General features: G+C 42.1%; 1 protein-coding gene across 4 annotated transcripts in view; it reads left to right on the forward strand.

The window, feature by feature from the left end:
• Positions 1-20,101, forward strand: part of klhl29 (kelch like family member 29) — a 409,128-nt gene that overhangs the window by 327,995 nt on the left and 61,032 nt on the right. For all 4 annotated transcript variants that reach the window (XM_033648442.2, XM_033648445.2, XM_078173676.1 and 1 more), the window contains one exon: positions 1,662-1,842. In XM_033648442.2, coding sequence (XP_033504333.2) covers positions 1,662-1,842 — 181 coding nt within the window. The remainder of the gene's footprint in view (positions 1-1,661; positions 1,843-20,101) is intronic.

Below are 20,101 nucleotides of genomic sequence, written 5' to 3' on the forward strand. Positions count from 1 at the left end.
TTCTAAAGCTTTGATGCAGATGCTTCCACCTTATATTTCATCCCTTTTAACTCTGACCTCACATAATCTTTAGGTTGCTTCACACTCCCTTAATCAGAACTGAACTGGGAACATTCTCTTACAGTGCTCCTTATACATGGAATAATCTGCACATGACCTTAAACTTGGACACTCTGCCGCCCTAATGGCTATTTAAATGCCTTCTATCAGATCGTTTTAATTGAGCATAAATGCTTTTAACTATACATCTACACCATACCGTGTTTATCACGCTGCATTTCTACTTTTAACGATCGTTTATTGCCATTGTTGTTTGCTGTTTGGTATGATTTCATTTCTGTTTGCGTATTGATTGTTTTTAATGTCTTTGTTCATGCTTGGCAGCATTGAAAATTAAGGTCTCCCTCAATTGATTTCCTGAGTCTTAAGTAAAGGTTTGAATGACTGAATGAATGAAAATAAGCACTTTGTCAAGACAGCACCATCCTGTTAACTTTTTCCTCCCACCCATGCACCATGTATTAGGATTATCAGCATGCCAGACATGTTTCTGCTAGTAGAAGTCACTTAAACTTTCTGCACCACAGTTAATGTTCCACTATGCATCACCTTACATTGCTATTCAGCCAGTTCATATTTTCTCTTTACTCTAATGGCCGTGCACAAGTGAGAAGACGACTTAAACTAACATTACACACTGTTGTCACAGACTGAGAATCGTTTCCATTCTTTTCCTTGTCTCACACTGATGCAAAAATCTTTTGCTGGTGATTCTCTTAACTGCATATTACTACAGTGATGGAATAAATCCATGTCTTAATTATTTTTAGTTTTTTTCAAGTACTCACGAAAAGACAGCCTGCTTATTCTCCAGTTAAGGGAAAGAGCTGCTATGATATACAGTCATAAATCAATGTATGTGTCACAGCAATCCTGTTTTTTGAGGTTCAGCATTTTTCTGATGAGGCATCTGATTAAAAGGGTCAACTATTATTATTATTATTATTATTATTATTATTGTTATTATTCTTATTGTTATTATTGTTATTATTATTATTATAATAACACAGCAGTGAGGTGGAAATTAGACTTTTTTTTAATATGTCAGTATAATATTTTTTATGAGATGATCATTGAATAAAATTATTAAAATATTGTGTGCGTTATGTGACAACTTGTTTTTTTTTTATTTTTGGGGTAAATTAATTGTTATTAAAAATAATAACTGATAAACCAGTCAAAAGGTTAATCGACTAATTATAAAATATTTTAAATATTTTAAATAATAGATAATGAAATAATAAATTATAGAAAATAAATTAATACAAAAAAATATATAAAAAATAATCTTAAGTTTAAGATACAAAAAATAAATCAATACAGTTGATTAGATGATGGCTTAAGAAAAAGACAGTGTGACATGAACTGTGCCAAGACTCTGAGTGGATGTAATAGATGAGTGAAGAGGTGGAAAGAGAGACTGAGTGCATGACTTCAAAGAGGATCCTTCAGGAATTGAATTTAATCAAAACTCTATTAGGATTTCCAATCACTGATGCAGATACATCCTCTGCTCTTCCTGGGGAACACATGATCTGAAAAAAATGGAAACACCCTTATAGTTATTCCACTTTGAATGAGCCTTATCCTGTGTGTTTCAGGTGGCACCGAGTCCGGTGTGATGGTGGCTGACGTATGGTGCTACATGTCCTTGCTGGACAACTGGAACCTGGTGTCCCGGATGACTGTGCCCCGCTGCAGACACAACAGCCTGGTATACGATGGCAAACTCTACACCATCGGAGGACTGGGCGTATCAGGGAACCTGGACCACGTGGAGAGGTAAGAGTCACGTGAAACCAACAGCAGCCTGTCTCCAAACATCAAACACCTCCAGCGGCTCCCAGCTGGTGACTGCACAGTCCCACACCGCTCTAACCTCGTGTTGACAGCCATCTCAGAGAGGGAGCGCGCGCATGTGTGGACGATTCTGCAAAAGTAGGTGGATGCTGAGCAATCCAGTTTGAGCAAATAAATATTCACTCTGTGCAGCGAAACGTGGCAGATGGTGTGGCATGCAGCAGTGCGGCGCAGCATATTGCAAAAGTGGTTGGACAGGTTTGTTAGCATTTTCTGTGAGAGCAAAAGGTGCAGAGGAATGAGTCTGAGCCGCAGCATATTAAATGGTCACAGCTGCGAGTGTTGTTATGGAGCAACAGAGCACCTCTTACTTGTTTTGGAGTGGCGCATGAGTGAGAGGATTTGCTTTCAGGGAGCAGAGTGGTATACTGTGTCTGATTCCATCCACTCTAGCGTCGTCACATCACAGACACTTGAGGCGAAGGTCGTCCTTTGCGGCCTATTCAGCTGCTTCGTTTCGTCTTACTTTGCCTGTATTTGTTGAAACTCTTGAGCATAAAACTAGACACAGACAGGGTCCTCTTGGAGTGTCATGACTTCCTGGTGGCATGGAACGTGAATAGGGATTGTCTTGATTCAACACCTCGATTATTATTGCTGGTTTTGTAGCATTGCTCTCCATTTCTTATTTTTCCCTGTAACCTGGGCTGAGGAGTGTGTTTCAGCAGAGAGAGGGGGGCTACCTCCCCTGCACGGCAGAGAGCGAGATTAACCAAAGCAATCAAAAGAACATTACTGAGTATATTAGAGCAGGCCGCTGCCGCTCATTACCTAGCAGCTCAATTGATCTCCAAAGCTGTTCGCAATGCACAACAGTCCTCCAAATGAAACAGCCTAATTTGATATTTCCCCATAATGCTGCCATACAGTGTCGTTATGACGGGGTAGATGGAATATTTGCCCCGTAATGGAAACGCATTTGATTCCTCTGTCTCTGAGCTGCTTAATTTGAGAGCTGCCGCTGCATCTAGGGCATTCATGGCTCCGAAGAAATCAGCGTTTCAGCGTGTGATGTGTTTGTATGTGTTTCTCTGTCGGTGCCCTTGTGTGCGTTTTTGTGCAATCACGAAGCTTCTCCGAGGCCCTCAGCAACTGGACTCAATTATCAGTGCTGTAAAACTTTAACCTACTTTGCCTCTCTCCAAGAACTGCCAGAGGCCTCTTCTGCCTGGTATTACTGCCCTAGCGCTGCACTCTTGAAGGTTGCACCGGCTTGGGAGAAATAACCCACACACCGAGCAAAATAGTTGAACTCTTAATTGTTAGGAAGAAAATGCATGGTGCTCAGGCTGAAGCGAAGCATTTGTAGCACGAGGTCAGGGTCACATTCACCAGCCTTATCATGTAAAAGCTAACAGGTCTCTCAAGCTGTTTGGGCAAATCGTCGGAGCAGTCAACGGGGCTTGTTTCTAAGCAACCCAGGCTTTTATTTTGTCTTTTTCAGAAACCGTTATGTGGAGCAAAAGTCAAAATTGAGTCAGATGGTCTAAAGACTCACTTTTCTAGGAATGGAATTCATAAATACATTAAAGTTTGTGCTTTTGGTGAGGGCACAGACATATAAATGGATGTATGTGTGATATTCTTATAACTGGTGTGCCTGCTGATATATTACATTGAAAATCTGTTCATTTCTTAATGCCTCCATGCCACAGACAGCCAGCGCTGGAGCATTATTTCTTTTGATTGTCCATCCATTTATCCTATTCAGAAACGCCTTGAGGGTATTCATTTAATTTGGCACAAACGTCCACTTGAATTCGAGGATGAGCTGAGCAGATTTTAGTGGTCAAATGTCACTGTGACCTCACGTCCATCCCATTCTCGTGAAACTGATATCTCAGAAACACTTGGGGGGAATTTCATTACATTGCATTACATAAATATATATTTACATACAGTAACTGAATACGTGACTCAAAACAGTAAAACTAAATTCTTTTAAAATGGAAGCTTTAAGGTTTCTGAGTTCTGTGTTGACACTACGAGTGATAAAAGCTGTAAATGATTAATATTAAATAAACCTGCACCTGTAAAGTGCCTTTCTTATCTTCCCACTACTCAAAGCACTTTTTACACCATGAGTCACATCCACCTATTCACACACTGGTGGCCAAGGCTACTGTACAAGGTGTCACCTGCTAGCTTGTTACGTAGCTATGTTGTCATGGGCTTATTTGTGTCTGCTGCTTACAACAAAGTACCTCTATTTAATGCTGTCTAAAATTTCAATATTCAGATCAGATCAATGTCTGAGCCTCTATTTAACATCACATTTTGCCGCCCCATTGCATCTTCATTTGCACTGCAGTGTAGAGACAGCCAGCATAGTGTCAGCTAACTTCGCTAAATGGTAAAGTACCACAGCTGCAAATAAAAACCTGTCATTGGAGCGCTGAAAGAAGTTGAGGCTGGCTCAGCTTTGATATGACGCACGTCACGCTTGTCACACCCGTAGCACAGTGACAAGTTTCCTGCGTCAGTTATTTGGCCTCATGTCAGCAGCTTCCATTGAAAATAATTTGGTAAAAATACCTTTCCTATTTGATATTTTTATTTTAGGAAAAGCTGACTTACAACCTGGACATTTTAACGAAAAGGTATTTGTTGTTTGGATATCCACTGGTTAGAAAATCATCACAAGACACTGGCTGACCCCCCATAATTGAAGAATGGATAGTATAGTTGATTAAATATGCATAATGAGAAAAATTACCTTCTCACTTTGCCTACAAATGAGCAGATTTACGAAGTTATGGTCAAACAACTGGATCCCATATGTGCGACAGTCACGACCACATTTTTTGGAATTGACAAATTAAATGATCCCTCAAAGAACGCCTGGTCTCCTAACCAACATAAAAAAAAATATACTGGAATGTCTCTGCATTTGATAATGTACACCTTTGATACACATCCCTTTTTCACAATCCTAAATTGTTAAAGAAAACTTTATAGGGTGCACACTGTTTAAAAAAGAATTATGAGGAAAGAAGGTTTTAAGTGATGCTGTTTAAACTGCTGTAAACCAACAATACTCTTTCTCTCTACAAGTATATTTATACTTTCTTTGGTAATTGGATGGCGGGAAAAAAAAAAAAAGGACTCGTAGCCTGAAGCCTTGTTGCTCATAGTGTGGGCAAAGCATCACAGGTTTCTTTATCTACAACTTCACCGTCCTTCTTGTCTGCCCAGATCACGTTTACCTTACAGGGCAGCTGTTATTGCGAGATCACATGAGAACCACAAGGTCACGTGAGAATCCAGCCATGATTTGCTTCTTTGCCTACCCTGAGTAAAGCTCTCAAAGTAGAAAGAATATTACCAAATCTCTGCCAGTAGACACTTTGCTATGATCGTGAGTCATGTACCGTCATATCCCGTAACCTTTGTTTAACATCATAACTCAGGAGCAGAGGGGGAGACATTAGGTCAGATGCTGAACCGATGACACTCATCTTGAAACTGTGCTGATTGTTCGGATCGTCAGTGCTGCCGGGTTCAAGATGTTTGTGAAGCATCCATGTTTAGAATTTGTAGCCTCTTTACATTGTCATCCATATTAGAAGCATTGTCAACTGTCACGCCTCCAACTTTGTGTCAAATCTTGTTCCTCTGCTCACTGTGCTGATAATGAGCGTTAGGTGATTGTCGCTGCGCCATGTGATGGAGCTCTTTATCACTCTTCTGTAAAAATAGTCTATGAGTGAAGGCGGCATGTTTGTCACTGGAGATTATTAATTGGTGTCATACTTGTAAATATAGTGATAATTTCCACTTTATCAAAAGATACACTTAATACCTTTTATTAAGTTCCTTTAAAGTCTTCACTGTGTATTAAATGAGTCTGGATAGACATGGGTGTAACTGCAGCTTGACTGGCTGGTGGAACCATGGGCAGTAATTCTATTTTATGATAATGCTTACAAATGCATTATTCATCGGTACAGATTTCCATTTTAAAATGTGTTATTTTGGATAGTCTACCTTTTTTCTGACAAAATATGTTGACCTGCTGTGGACGCCTCCACCATCGACTTTGTTGCAGATTAATCAGCTGGCAAAAACGCCAGCAGTGTGAGCTTTATGCACCTTTATGGAGAGCAGAACATCTAACTATATTTAATGTGGGGAGGGTGACAGCTGTTACTGTGGAATAACAAAGGCACTGTAAAGGCTGGAAATATTTTGCATTTTGCATATTTGCATTTGTATCAGCAATTTTCACTGCAAAAATGCTTCACCCCAAAGTTTAGGTTGGGAGCAGGAAATTACCCCAGCACTGGTAATGCTACATTTTCAATGAGAAACATGCTCGTATCCAGCTTAGACATTCAGATATCAGTCCCTGCGCCTCTAGAGAGAAAGTACATCTTTTCTTTGTTGAGTCTGTGAAGCAAAACTAATGTGGTGGGTTATGCATAATTTACAGTAAAAGTTTTGTAGAGAATTTACTGCCATGAACAGAGTTGTCTACTTCAAACATATTTTTGAAAACACGGTATTCATTAGGACTGAATGACAGAGTGGCCAACTGCTCCACAAGCAAAAATACCTGCGCTCAATAATACACATTTACACCTTTTAGCAGTACTCCTACTGTTTCCAGAAAGCCTCCTTTTATTGAAAAAAAAGAGCTACAAGGGCTTTCCAACAATCCCACATCATGTCTGAAGTGTTATTTATCTCTGTAGGAATGTAAACAGTGAAGAAATTAGGTGACAACAAAGACAGCCTAATTGCTCGTCTTTGTCATGGACTCCAAAAAATACATCAATGAGTCTCACTGACAGCTGAATAATCCCACTTACCAACAACAATGTCACATAAATCCTCTATCCAACCTGAAGCAAGACCTCACATCCATGTTTGGCAGAGCTGAGGATGAGGGCAACTTCAAAAAAGCAACACTGGTACTTAAAAGCGAGACTGTGCAGCCTAACTTTTAAAAGAGAAAATGTTTCTCCTATTTCAAACAAAATGTAGAATTCACCTTTAATCATTTCAGTACAAGCATCATTTCACTAACTGGGGTTTTGCTGGTATTTGGTCTGTTATGACCAATAGCTCATGGTGGAGTTAGCTGTGTAACATAAAGTAAATGCAATACATTTTTGACTCTTTTCCCACTGAAGGACGTCATCCACCAAAAAAAGATATAAAACCTTGTTTTAAAGGATCACTTCTCCGCCAAATGACCATTTCAGTCAGAAGTCAAAGAAAACTTTTTACAGTATTATATTTGGCAGTGTGGCTCTGTTCTGGGGCCTCTCTGCCTTTCCTATGCTTACACGGAAAGCCACGTGCAAGCAAGGTAAGCCTGAGGCAGATAGAGCAAACCTCCCTGCCCTTCCATGCGCCTATATGCAAAGCCCAAGGCAGGGAGAGCAGCAGCAAGAAGTTGAATTTGGAAAACGCTGACGAAAACATTTTACAGCAGCAAAATTATATCAAAACATCTGTTTACAAACTCTCACTTAACTCATGCAGTTAAATCCAAGACTCATTCATCCAGTCATATGCTCAGACCTCCCCAAAAAGACGGCCCTTTCTTACAGGGAACTGAGCTGACAGGCAAACTTGTCTATGCTCTCTTCAGAGCCAGACTCCATTGACAAAGACAGTAATTTTAGCTTGGTGAACATGGGAGCAGCTTGTCTGCTGCTGCTGCTTTGATCAGTTTAAATGTGTTATTGTGTGACTTTTGGGAATTCAAACTATCACTGTAAAACATCAAAGTCACACAATAACATGAATGCACTAACTGATCAGAGCAGCGGTAGACCAGCAGCTCCTGTGTTCAGCGAGGTAAAATTACTGTTTTTGTCAAAGGAGTCTGGCATTGAAGAGAGCATAGGTAAGTTTGCCTGTCAGCTCAGTTCCCTGTAAGAAAGGGCCGTCTTTTTGGGGAGGTCTGAGCATAAGTTTGTTTGAGAAGTACTGAGTATACAACTGGATAAATCAGACTTGGATTAAACTGAATGAGTTGTGTGAGAGTCTGTAAACAGATGTTTTGATATAATTTTGCTGTTGCTGAACGCGGCCCCCTATGACTTCAATGCATCAAAAATTTTCTTCGTTTTTGGATTCTTCATTCACCAAGGAGGCATGTGAGGAAAAACAAAGTTATCTTCACTGATTCAACATAACACGGGGTGAGTAATTGATAGACAAATGATCATTTGGGGGATGACGTGTTCCTTTAACTTTCATCCGCTGATCAGGTTTTGCGTGGGTTATCACAAAACATTTGGTAGCAGAATTTCTGATGTAATTCACTGAATTTCTGTTCAAACCGAAGGACCAAGTGAAATATTTAAATAATGTGAAGGAAATGGCGTGGGGGCAAGTTTTGCACCTGAATATACATGTTTGTGTTGCGGAGGAAGAAGGAGCTCTTTCAAAGCTTACGGAGGATTTTTTTGACACGACTGGAGATTTGTCAACAACAGGCAGCTGGTCTGTCAAATCAACTCAAAAAGACAGGTGCTATGAATCAGACACTATCTCAGTGGCTTGGGGAAGAGCTTGACAGATTAACAACAGCAGTTTATTTCATAAGACTCATAAACAGCAGTTTATTTTATTATAAAACGAGCTTCTTTGTAACAAGACTCAGCACAAAAGCACCATTATTTGCCTGTAATTCAGCCCATCTTGAGAACAATTGCCTTGTAAGTTTTCCTTCCGAGTTTTGAATCCTTATGAAGACCTACACAGGTCAAAACCTTTTGGGATTTTTTATTTTTCATATGAGCAGCGATGTTTCTAAATAAAGGCTGGTTTTATAACCTTGGCATTGCTCCAGTTCCCACGCACGAGTGCCTGAAGTTTGCTTCTGCATACATTGAAGGCACTTTTTTGACCTTGAAATTTCATATTTTAACCACAGAGTATCATAAAGGTCACATATGAGTCATTACATGGATCCCATAGCTGAAAACAGTTGAAGATTATCACTTTCAGGCCATTTCTGAAGTCATTTGTTCAGATCTGCTTTGATAAATGAGCCTCATTAACTGCTGATCCTTTATTTTGTAGCTAACCACCAGATTTGGCAGGTGTGGCTCTGCTGTGAGACACAGTTGCCTCTACTGCAGCTCGGTACTGTTGGGCCAAAACTCTAAAGATAGTAGAGACTCCAACAGGGAGGCAGCCAGTCCACAGCAGGACGAAACCCTGGCCAGTGGAGATAAGAGAGCTGCGAGTCGAGACTTTTTTTTCTGTCGCCTCTGCACAAGGAAGAAGAACTGCCCAAGTCTGAAGTGCAGTTGCTAATAACATTCAGAAATCATTAGCCAGTGTACGTGAATGGCTGCCTTGTTTGATATGCAGATGGCTGGTGGGGATTGCATCTGAAAGCTGGGGGGAATGGCATGAAACAGTGCGACAGCCAGAGTTGATTTGCTCCGCTCATAGAGTGATTGATGCGGAGATTGTTTACACACGCAGCCAATCTTTTTTTATTGTGTATGCGTCTGCATTTCTGCACACACTTGTGTGCTCCCACACTCATTGTTCCTCGAGTATATGTACATATGTATGCCTCTGTGCACACACTGGTGTTTGTTTGTGTGTCAGTCTGTGTCTGTCTGCATATATCAGCCGGGGCCTCGGCTAAGGTCTCTCACCTTCCAGCTCTGAGCTCTCGGCACCCTGACTCCTCATTTGCAGTCCTTCCTGTCTCCCTCGCTCACCATCTCTCCATCCATCTCACTGAGGGTTTCACGCTCCTAACCGTGAAATTCACCCACATTCACAATTATGTCTTCAATCAGAGCCATCTCAAAGCTAGTAGGATGCAGCCTTTCTTTGGGAACGGCAGGAGGTCCAAATCAACACTCAAAGGACTGAGCAGGCTTATTCCTGTCTCCGCTCTCTACACTAATCACTGACAGATTTTTAGGGATGGGAGCATTCGAGTTCGGGAGGCTTTTAACTTGCAATCAGGTTCCCCGGGCCTGCATGCTCCTCAGCATGTTGATCCTTTGGTGAACCAATATGATTGCAGATATTGAATAATTCATGGGTGTCTAATGATGTGTCAATCACAGACGGTTTTGTTTTATTTATTGCGCACTATGCACAGGTTTGTGCGTCCTCCGAGCTTTATTGCAAGTTAATATTGCATGAAGACTGTTAGCAACATGACACTGAGTACGGCAACTAGCTTTTCTCATCAGGGATGTTGTGCTGTTTGGCTAACAAGTCGGGAGGAGAGAAGAGCAATTTGCAGAGATCATGTTCTCTGGCTTTTTTTACGGCTTTTCAAACTAAAATGGGCCTTTAAATTGCAGTACATAAACATGTGCCCATAAAATCTGTGGAGAAAGCTCCATTGTTCATGTGTTTTTCAGGGTCATTAACTAACACGTGTTGTTGTGTAAGCGTCCTAAAGCTTTACTGCTGTGGTGTCGGTATACTCCATCGTCTAGTGCTGATTGTCAAAGTTAGGGTTTTTCCATCCTCGTGAAAGTTGTTGAGCTCCTCTCGGGTCCAACCAGTGCCTTCACCTGACTCCTAACACACCTCTCCCCCATCTACTTCTTGAGTTGAACTTTTTTTTTAAAATGGTGTTCTACTTTTGACCAGCATTATGGGCTGTTTCAAGAATGTTGGCTTAGCCTGACGCAGGAGGTGAATTGTAATGCCTCCAGGACCTTCCAGAGGAGCATTGAATGCCTCCCGGGAAATTCCATCAGTTCAACCATGACCAAGAACATACAGCGAGATGGAGCTTCCAGCGGGAGGTTCCATCATGCCTCACGCTGCACACAGTTGAAGTCTTCTGTGGGCGGCTCCCTGAACTGACAAGTCCTTAAGTACTTGATGTCCGCAGGCGGCATGCACGCTAGGTTGTCAGTCACCCAGAGAAAGGTCCCCTTCTGTGGGACACCAGGGGTGCGAGACACCCCACGTGGCTCTCATAGAAGGAAGAGGCTACATCTGCTCTTTGAGTTGTGGCGAGGCGGGGTTTGCCTCCTGGCTGGCTGTATGAGCGCGCTCTGATGGGGATCTGCTTCTTTTGTCTGCAAGCAAAAAGGAGCTGTCACGTAGCCAGAAAGAGGAGACCGCGGATGGTCCAGTCCATTCAGGCTCACGCAGCTCACACATAACGCTGTCCACTTCTAGATCTCGCTGCCTGAATGCAGATGCATTTTAAACACCACACGCATACAGGCAGCTCTCTCACACATACAAAACAATGACTTGGAGATGGAGGTCCTTCTTTGTCCATTCCAGCTCCCTGCCCAACAGCACTCTCTTTTGGAGACAGTGGGGAAATAATCAGCAGGGCGATGATGCTAATAACAACGGAGCGCCCCGTCGCTCCACAGCCCCAGGTGGTCGAGGGACCCCGCAGCGAAAGAGTCAAGAAAAAGGGAAGGAGAGAGAAGAGCAGCGAGCCAAGAAGAGTTTAGCAGTGCAGAGCCGACGGGAGGAAGATGAGAGGAGAGTGGAGATGCAGCAGCCCCCAGGTGGGCCTGTGAGCTCTGCACAATCAGTCACACTGGAACCAATGGGCTCATGTGAAGACACCCTCACTCTTCTCTCCCAGCCCCTCCAGCCTCTCTGCAGCAATAATGAACTGATGAGCTGTTGTGCATGTCCTTTATATGTCTATGTGAGTGTTACTGTGTGGATCTGTTTCCACGTACTAGGTCAGACGGTGCCTGGGGCTGGTTTTGGAGGGGGGTAAGGGGTTGGGGAGGGGGGTGGCAGCCGGCCCCGGCAGCCCTGCAGCATGGCACTGTGGTCGGGGACAACGGGCTCCCACAGCCCCCCTGCCGCGGCAGTTCCCCCCTACCGAGCTAATCCCCTGCTCCTCAGGATTAACCAACTTCACAGCGCTGGCCCCTACTGCACTGTCAAGGCACTGGTTCACCCTCCAACCTTACCCCAGCCATCACCCGCTTCCACCCACAATCCCTCCCCCGCACTCACGCTCACGTACACCCTCATTACCCCTCCATGGTACCCCTCTCCCTTCTGAAATGTCAGTGTTGATTTTCACTTCTCACGTCTGTGTCTCTCTCTGACCTTTTCACTCTTTTCCTTTGCTTGTTATAATTTACTACAAATCCTGTTTGCTTTACATCCCAGCTAATTAGTTTTTAAACCAGCCTGCTTTTAGCTGCTAAGTTTTAGAAATGTTAATGTATCTAAAAAAACAGGCGTCCACTGGTTTCCTTTAATTCCACCATAATATAAAGATTAGCTAACTTTCACATTTTTTTGAGTTGTGTCATCCTTCACATTGAACATCAGGGCTGCTTTCACTTTTTTCAGTTACATTATAGTCATGAAGTAATGCAGAGCAAACTTTCTTAAACAAATCTGCTCTTAAACACTTAATTAGCACCAGCGCTGACATGATTCATCAGGTAATCAATTTGTTGATTGACACAATGTTAATCAGCAACAATTTTGATAATTATTTTTTGTCAAGTCCTGTGAAAACCTGTTTCCAGCTCAGATCTGAGAATTTATCTCTTACATTAAAGACGTCACTGTACACTCGTAACAGCATCCGCAGATGCTCTTAGCGCAGAGGTGTCCATAACTAACGATGTAATTTGCACCAGGGGTGTTAATATCCAGTGTGTTTTTGTTCCTAAGTGTGGAGCAACATTGATACATGATTAGCGATTCAGCTAAAGTTTACATTCACAGTGTGCATTCAGCAGCTTTATACATCTTAAAACTGAAAATAATACTTAAGACCCTGTGTCCTCATATGAGGATACACATTTTGGTTTTACTTGTACTTCACTCTACTTAAAACTTAGACCTGTTGTCCTCGTTCATGGACACTTTTTTGTGCCATCTAATGGCAGTAAAATTGGGCAAGGTCCAAAACCTGATCACATTTTATGGTTGAAACGTGTTTATTTATGATTAATAATGTTTGCAGTTTGATATGGCAACAAATTTGACCAATTTTAGCAACAGTGACAAGCTAAGACACTGTTAATTAGGAAGTTCTCATTTGAAAACATTGGGACAAGCAAAAGTTCAGGTATCAGGAGGATAAGTCAACCAAGTCTGAAAGTAATAAGCCAATATTGACTCACAGGGACCCAAACTCCAGTCTCCTGTGTGAAAGTCCTGTGCCTGAGTCACTCATCCACCATCTCCTCCTCCCTCCATGGACTCTGCCAGTCTTTATATTACATAAGGCTGGGAACTGAACTGGGTACTTTGAGGGGTACAAACCATATTACGTTGGTAGTACAGAGTGCTGGTTTCTGTTAAATCTGATACCAAATTTCAGTACCTAATAGCGCACCTATGTGAGAGCGACGGGTTCAGACAGGAGGCAGAAGCACCGTGATGTGGCCTGAAGCCAGGAAGCTGCCGTCGGCTTCCCAGTGAGCCGTAACTTTCCCTGCAGCGCTGATAGTTTGGGTCTATTTGGTCTGTTTTCTTTTCAATTGTATTTTAAAAAAAAGGTTTAGTTTCACCGCTGGTTGTGATTGTGTTTCTAAATTATGTACTTATTTCACATATTTGTCAGTTGTGTCTAAACAGAAGGCGAGCAGACACAAACACACACACACATACACACACACATACAAGTTAGCAGACAGACACATAGAGAAGTAGCGCTATGCGTGAATAGAAAAGAGCAAAGTGGCAGAATCACATGTTTACTGCAGCTTGTTAAAAAATTATATGTTTGCCTCTACGCTGGTGACAGCTGTGGCTGGAGGCATTATGTTTTCGGGTTGTACGTCCACCCGTCGGTCCAGTTCTTGGGAACGTGATATCTCAAGAACACCGTGAGGGAATTTCTTCAAATTTGGCACAACATTCACTCAGACTCAAGGATGAACTTATTAGAATTTGGTGGTCAAAGGTCAAGGTCACTTTGTCTTCACAAATGTGTTTTTGGCCATAACTCAAGAGTTAATATGCTAATTATGACAAAATCTCACATAAATGTCTAAGAGGATAAAATTATGAAGTGATGGTATTTTTATATCCAAAAGGTCAAAGCTCAACTTCACTTTGACATCATAATGTTCTGCAAAAATACTTTTCTGGCTGCTACTGAGATACTGAATTGGTGACTCTAATCTCGGGTGTCCATCTTGAAACTGTTCTGATTGTATAGATCGTCTGTGCTGCTGGGAGGAAGAAATGTGTGAAGCAACTATGTTTTCACAGACGTGGATGTAAACTGTAAGTGCAACTTGACTGGATCCCTGAGGCATACAACCACGAGGTGATAATTCTAGTTGTTCTTAGCACACAGAAAAAGTCAAGTACTGGTACCGACTTCGGAGCACCGGTATGGCTTTTGGCAGTACATTTATGAGGGTTTTTTTCTCATAAATGTACCACTTTAATCTCAGAGAATATCCAGGATTGGCTAGCACTATCCCTAACCATGACCTCTTTGCCCTCCTGCCTCCGAACACGTCCTTGACATGTTGATCTGTTGAGTTCTTGCAAGTCACAACACACAGTGGGATCCATAATAACACATTGTAGGGACTGGTGTAAATAGTCAGAAAGCTGCATTGTGACTGTTCTCAGGGGCAGCAGTAGCTCAGTCCATAGGGACTTGCTGGTTCACGTCCCTGTACAGACTACGTGTGGAGCGTGGACTGGAAGCTGGAGAGGTGCCACCATTGAGGCTTGGGGCTTCTGTCCAAGGCATCCCCCTCATTCTGACATCTCTTCATTTAATCCATGTATAGGTCCTGTTGTGCAGGTGTGTATACCTCAGGTGTGTGCGTGTATAATAAAGGATGTCTTCCTCTTCACCCCAGATACAAATAGACAGTTAATTTTGTTTTTCCTTCTATAAACAATCAATTCATTGGAAAGATGATCTACAGATAATTGGATAACTAAAATAATTGGTGGCTGCAAACCTAAATACGATAAGCAACACCAACAAGACATGCAGATATGATGTTTACAGGACTCTAAGTGATCCTAAAAACAAAGCTGAGAACACACACTGGTACAGCCCTTAAGCCGCTCTGCTCTCTTTGACTGGGCAGTCATTAGTGAGATGATTAAAACAACCAAACTCCACTAATAAACGTATTTTAACTGTGTACGTGCATCTGTGTTTTTAAGACCTAATTGTAAATGTTGAAGCAAATGTTGAAGCATCTCACATCTCAGATACAGGTTTTTTTATGTAATGTGTACAGAGAGAAGACTTTTGTGTTGTGCAGTTATTTCCCGGCTCTGTGGAGAAGCTTCTGTCTCTCTCAGTGATTTCGAGGCTCCAGGGCTGAAAGAGAGTGGGCCCAAATCGAGCAGATCATCACGTCTCTCTCTCATTTTTCTCTCTCTGTCTATGCCTCCTCGCCTCCCTCCATCCCCCCCCCCCCCCCCCCCCCCCCCCCGCTTTCCTCTTTTAACCACAATCTCCAGCCTCTCCAGTACCCTCTGTCCCATTGCTCCCTCCGTCTCTTCACCGCGCTGATTAGGTGGGCAGGCGATGATGGGTGTATTTGGGGCCTGCGAGGCCGGTGATGTCGAATCTGTCTGACATGCTCGAGCAAAGGCACTGTCTCCTCTTCATTGTCTTCTAATGGGGCGCTGAGGTCTGGGAGACATGGAGGTAGATGATGCAAAGAGCGCGTGCGTGCAGGTGTGTGTGTGACAGTCATAAAGAAACATTGGCGAGCAGCGGCAGGTGTGCTGGAGGACAGTATTAGGGAAAGTCAGAGAGAGGCTGCAGGTAATGAGTAGTACGAGCTGTATGTGCTTCCACCACGTTGATAAACGATGGGCTAGCACTTCGGACAATTTCCAGCCTTTACCAACAGTGGAGTCATTTTTCTCCCACCGTCTTTATGTGCCTTTTTCTATCCTCTTTTTTGCTTTCTCACCTTCCATCTCTCTCTGTCAAAAACACACAGTTACACGCACACACAGAAAGTTATATTCTCTCTCCTATCAGGCTGCCACCCCGCTGTTGATGCAGTCCGTCAGTTTGCAGCAGTGTGTCGCTGGCTAATTATCAGCGGTTAGGATGTGACAGATGCCGCCGAGATGGTTGGCAGTCACTTCGCCTTCCCCCCACAGGAGGAAGCAACAACTGACCTTTAGAAAGCATAGCCCTGGCAAACCAGCGCAATATCCAGACACTGCACCTCGCTGGCACCCAAGGAGGGATCGACACTGGAGGTGGGAGGGTTAGTTGTTATATATAGATTTGTCCTGTGTGTGTTTGTGTATGTGTGTGTGTGTGTGTGTGTGTGTGTGTGTGTGTGTGTCCAAGGTGAAGGTGCTCACATCAACATTAGAAAAGTGCAGACACAGTACTATTTTCTACTTCCCTGTCTGTGTGTGTCCTATAAGTATTTTTATTTATTTTAAATGGCAGAAATGGGAATCATTTATTCAGAGATGTTATAATATTATTTTTTTCCTTCCCAATACTGTTTTCAATACCTCAACATGCGTAGCAGCTAAGCACCTATCCTGGTGGGACTTTCCAGTATAAAATGTTGCTGACATTTTGCGTACAGCTAACACCATTTACAGCTCTAAAACAGTAGAGTCAAGTGGTTGCACAGAGCAACTAGTTTGTGTTGACTGCTGTTAAAGAGCAGCAAAGAAGAATTGATTTATGGGACAACTGCCGTTTTATACGGGCATAAAACTACTTTAAAGTTTATTAATAGATTACATGGTATTGAATCCATGTGTAGACTCCCGATCAATACCCGATCCAGCATTTTAGGCAGTTGCGATACTGGTGTTGGTATCGGAACAGCTCTACACTTATTAATTGGCTGCATTCACTGGAGTCAGTCAGAACCTGTCTTGCTCTGTCTTTCAGTATTTTCTCAACTCATGTATTTATTAATGTAACTGCTCATAGTTTAGCCCTTTTTAAAAATTCATGTACTTAATTTACATAGGGCCTTCCCTCAAACCTGTTTTTTACTTGATTTTTTTCTTTAGTTTGTCTCGTTTGTCTTGTTTTCTTTCTTTTTTTTTCTAAACATATCTACGCTTTGAAAGCTGAGCAAATCTGCTTCTTTTTTTCAAAGACATGGAAAGCAGGCAATGAGCAATGAAAGAAGAAACGACCCTAAAAAAATTGCAAGAAATTAGTAAAAAAGGGAAAATTCAAAATATGAAAAAAAAAAAAGAAAAAACGAAAGAGAGAAAGTTGAAAACAAACAAACAAGGAAATTACCTGTGGGAAAGTACTTAAAAATTATAATCATCCTGTATCATTATTTTAGATATGTAATAACAATAATTATAAATTTTGTTTTCCTCTAGGTTTTTTTTTTTTTTTATATTATTTTCTAACTTCTTTATTTGCAATTTGTGGGGCATTCCTTACCAATAAGTCATTGCTTTTGTCCCATGTTTTTGAAAGAAATCACACCAATTCTCTCAAAGGTTCAGAGGTTTCAATACTTGTGAAAGGCATCTGGAAGCAGCAACAGAAAAGCGATTTCGCTCCAGGTTTCAGAGGGTTAAAGGTGTTAAATGTAACTCACAAGAAAGAAAGCTGATTGTTGAGTTTCATTCCCAGGGTCTTATATATTGGCGCTTTGTGGTTCGGTCTGACCACCCACCCAAAGCCTGGATATTTGACATCCCAGGAATGAGACTCAACAATCGACTATCTTACTCATGAGTTACATTTAGCACCTTTTATTAATTATATATTTGTATATAGGGGTTGCAACGGTATGAGATTTTTACGATGATAACAGAAGTTTTTTTTTGGTTCAACAGACCCTTTATATTAATCAAAACTTGAAACTGTTTTGAAGAAGCAACACTTGTTGGCAACTCTGCTTTATGACCTGGTTATTTTAAGTCCATATAGTGCTGGGCTGCAGTGAGACTGAGTGTGCTCACAGTACAGCAAACATTATGACATTAAATATATATATATATATGCCGAAAAGAGAAATGTCATGAAGTCAGAAGTACAGCTGACACTTGTGTGACATTCCTCTCATGACATGCAAGGGAATAAAGTAGCTCGGCCATTTTCTTACTGATGATTTGGATGATGACAGAGATATTTATAGATTAGTATGTCTTCTGTCAATGTAAAATGAGCTTTCTGCACACCTGTGTTCACAGCTCACCTTCTGTGTAACCACAGGAAAAAGCAGAATGCAGAAGCTCACAGTGGCTTACAGTGATGAGTTTGTTGCTTAAAGTTCCCAGATGGCAGAGTGCCAGTCGACTGTTTGTGTCCTCTGGTGTTGTGAAGTTCTTCTAAGACATCAGATGTACAATTTATGTGTTGCTTAGATGAGTCAGAGAACAACATCATAGAGGCTTTAACCAGCTCTAAAGGCCCAGACACACCAAAGTGACTTCAGAGAACTGGCGGCAATGACAGCTGACTGTTGCGTCACCTGACGTCGCCTGTGTCTCGGCCAAAAAGTTGCACATGAACACATCACAAAGACTACAGCCGTGGCCCAACAGCATGTATGTTCTGTGCCTACATGAGAGGAAATAACTCTCCACACCAGCAGTCAGTGGTAGTCTCTATTCGTCATTCAAAAACAGAATCCAGAAGACTGTTTTGATGCTTAGTTAGCCAGTTACACATTAACAACACAATTTATTACTGAAAGAACAAATGATATTTACAGTGTCCCAGTGAGCAATAACACAAACCATCACAAAATGTTTCCACAAAAGAGCTCAGTGGCTAGAGAAAAGTAATATTACCTTATGGTTTATTTCAACCCGTCTCCTATCGTCCTAAATTTGTTTCAAGTCACTAGTGACATAGAAATAATAGTTAGCATGTTAGCCGTTAGCCTAGATACAGCCGTAGCGTCAGACCTGTTTAAACGTAATGTAACGGGCATCCTTTCAAGTGCAAAATTAGTCCACTAAACAAGCTTTTTCTCCACAAAGACCGTCTCATATCGTTAGGATAAATGTCAGAGAACATATTGAAAACAACATGTAAATGTGTTGTCTTACCTTACCGGTGTGCTGCCATGTTTGTTGTTTACCATTTAGCTAAGGCTGCAACCGGTCCCATTCCTTGCAACAGAGGCATTCCTCTTCTGTGGGCACTGGGGTACAGCATTCACAGGTAACGTTACACCACCAATCTCCAGAGCTATGCAGCCTTCCAGCAGCCATTCCTCCTCTGTCGTCCTCTAACATTACCTGTTGTGCCTCTCTCTCTCTCCTCCTCCGTTCTTCAGTTTTACGAAGCTCTTCGTCAGTGTATTCTGGCTCAAATAAATAAGGGTGGCCATCGCCTCTCGATGTGGAAAGCCTATATACTAACATTGCACATTTAGGTGGTCTTCAGAGTTGTTGTCTCGGTGTGTTTACCATCTAGCTCTGCTTTCCAAAGCGCGGCCGGAATATCGCAAGAACAAGCAGCGATCTCATAGCGTGCCTGAAATCTCGCGAGAACAAGCAGCAACAGCTGGAAGGCAGAACCGGACAGTAGCCTGAAAAGTTCATTCATTTATTTTATGAAAGATTTATAGAATAATGGCTGACTTTTTGCCAGACTTAGACTTTGTGGAAGAGGAATTTGATTTTGCAGAGTTTGATGGCCGCCCTTATTTATTTGAGCCAGAATACACTGAGGAAGAGCTTCGTGAAATTGAAGAACAGAGGAGGAGAGAGAGAGGCACAACAGGTAGAGGACGACAGAGGAGGAATGGCTGCTGGAAGGCTGCATAGCTCTGGAGATTGGTGGTGTAACGTTACCTGTGAATGCTGTGCCCCAGTGCCCACAGAAGAGGAATGCCTCTGTTGCAAGAAATGGGACCGGTTGCAGCCTTAGCTAAATGGTAAACAACAAACATGGCAGCACACCGGTAAGGTAAAACAACACGTTTACATGTCGTTTTCTATATGTTCTCTGACATTTATCCTAACGATATGAGGCGGTCTTTGTGGAAAAAAAGCTCGTTTAGTGGACTAACTTTGCACTTGAAGGTTGCCCGTTAAATTACGTTTAAACAGGTCTGACGCTACGGCTGTATCTAGGCTAACAGCTAACATGCTTTAAGGCTAAAGAAAAACACTGGCAAGACAGCCTACATATGAATGGCCTATTTTTTAAAAACTGAACGATGAATTGTGGTATGTTTTACCTTGTATGTCTTGTTCATTGCTATGGACCCTGTTTTGAGTCTGAATTAAAGTTTAAGTTGAGTTGAGTTGAGTCAGATTGAATTAATGC

This window comes from Epinephelus lanceolatus, chromosome 13 (genome assembly GCF_041903045.1).
Source record: "Epinephelus lanceolatus isolate andai-2023 chromosome 13, ASM4190304v1, whole genome shotgun sequence".
In the NCBI taxonomy this organism is placed as follows: Eukaryota; Metazoa; Chordata; class Actinopteri; order Perciformes; family Serranidae; genus Epinephelus; species Epinephelus lanceolatus.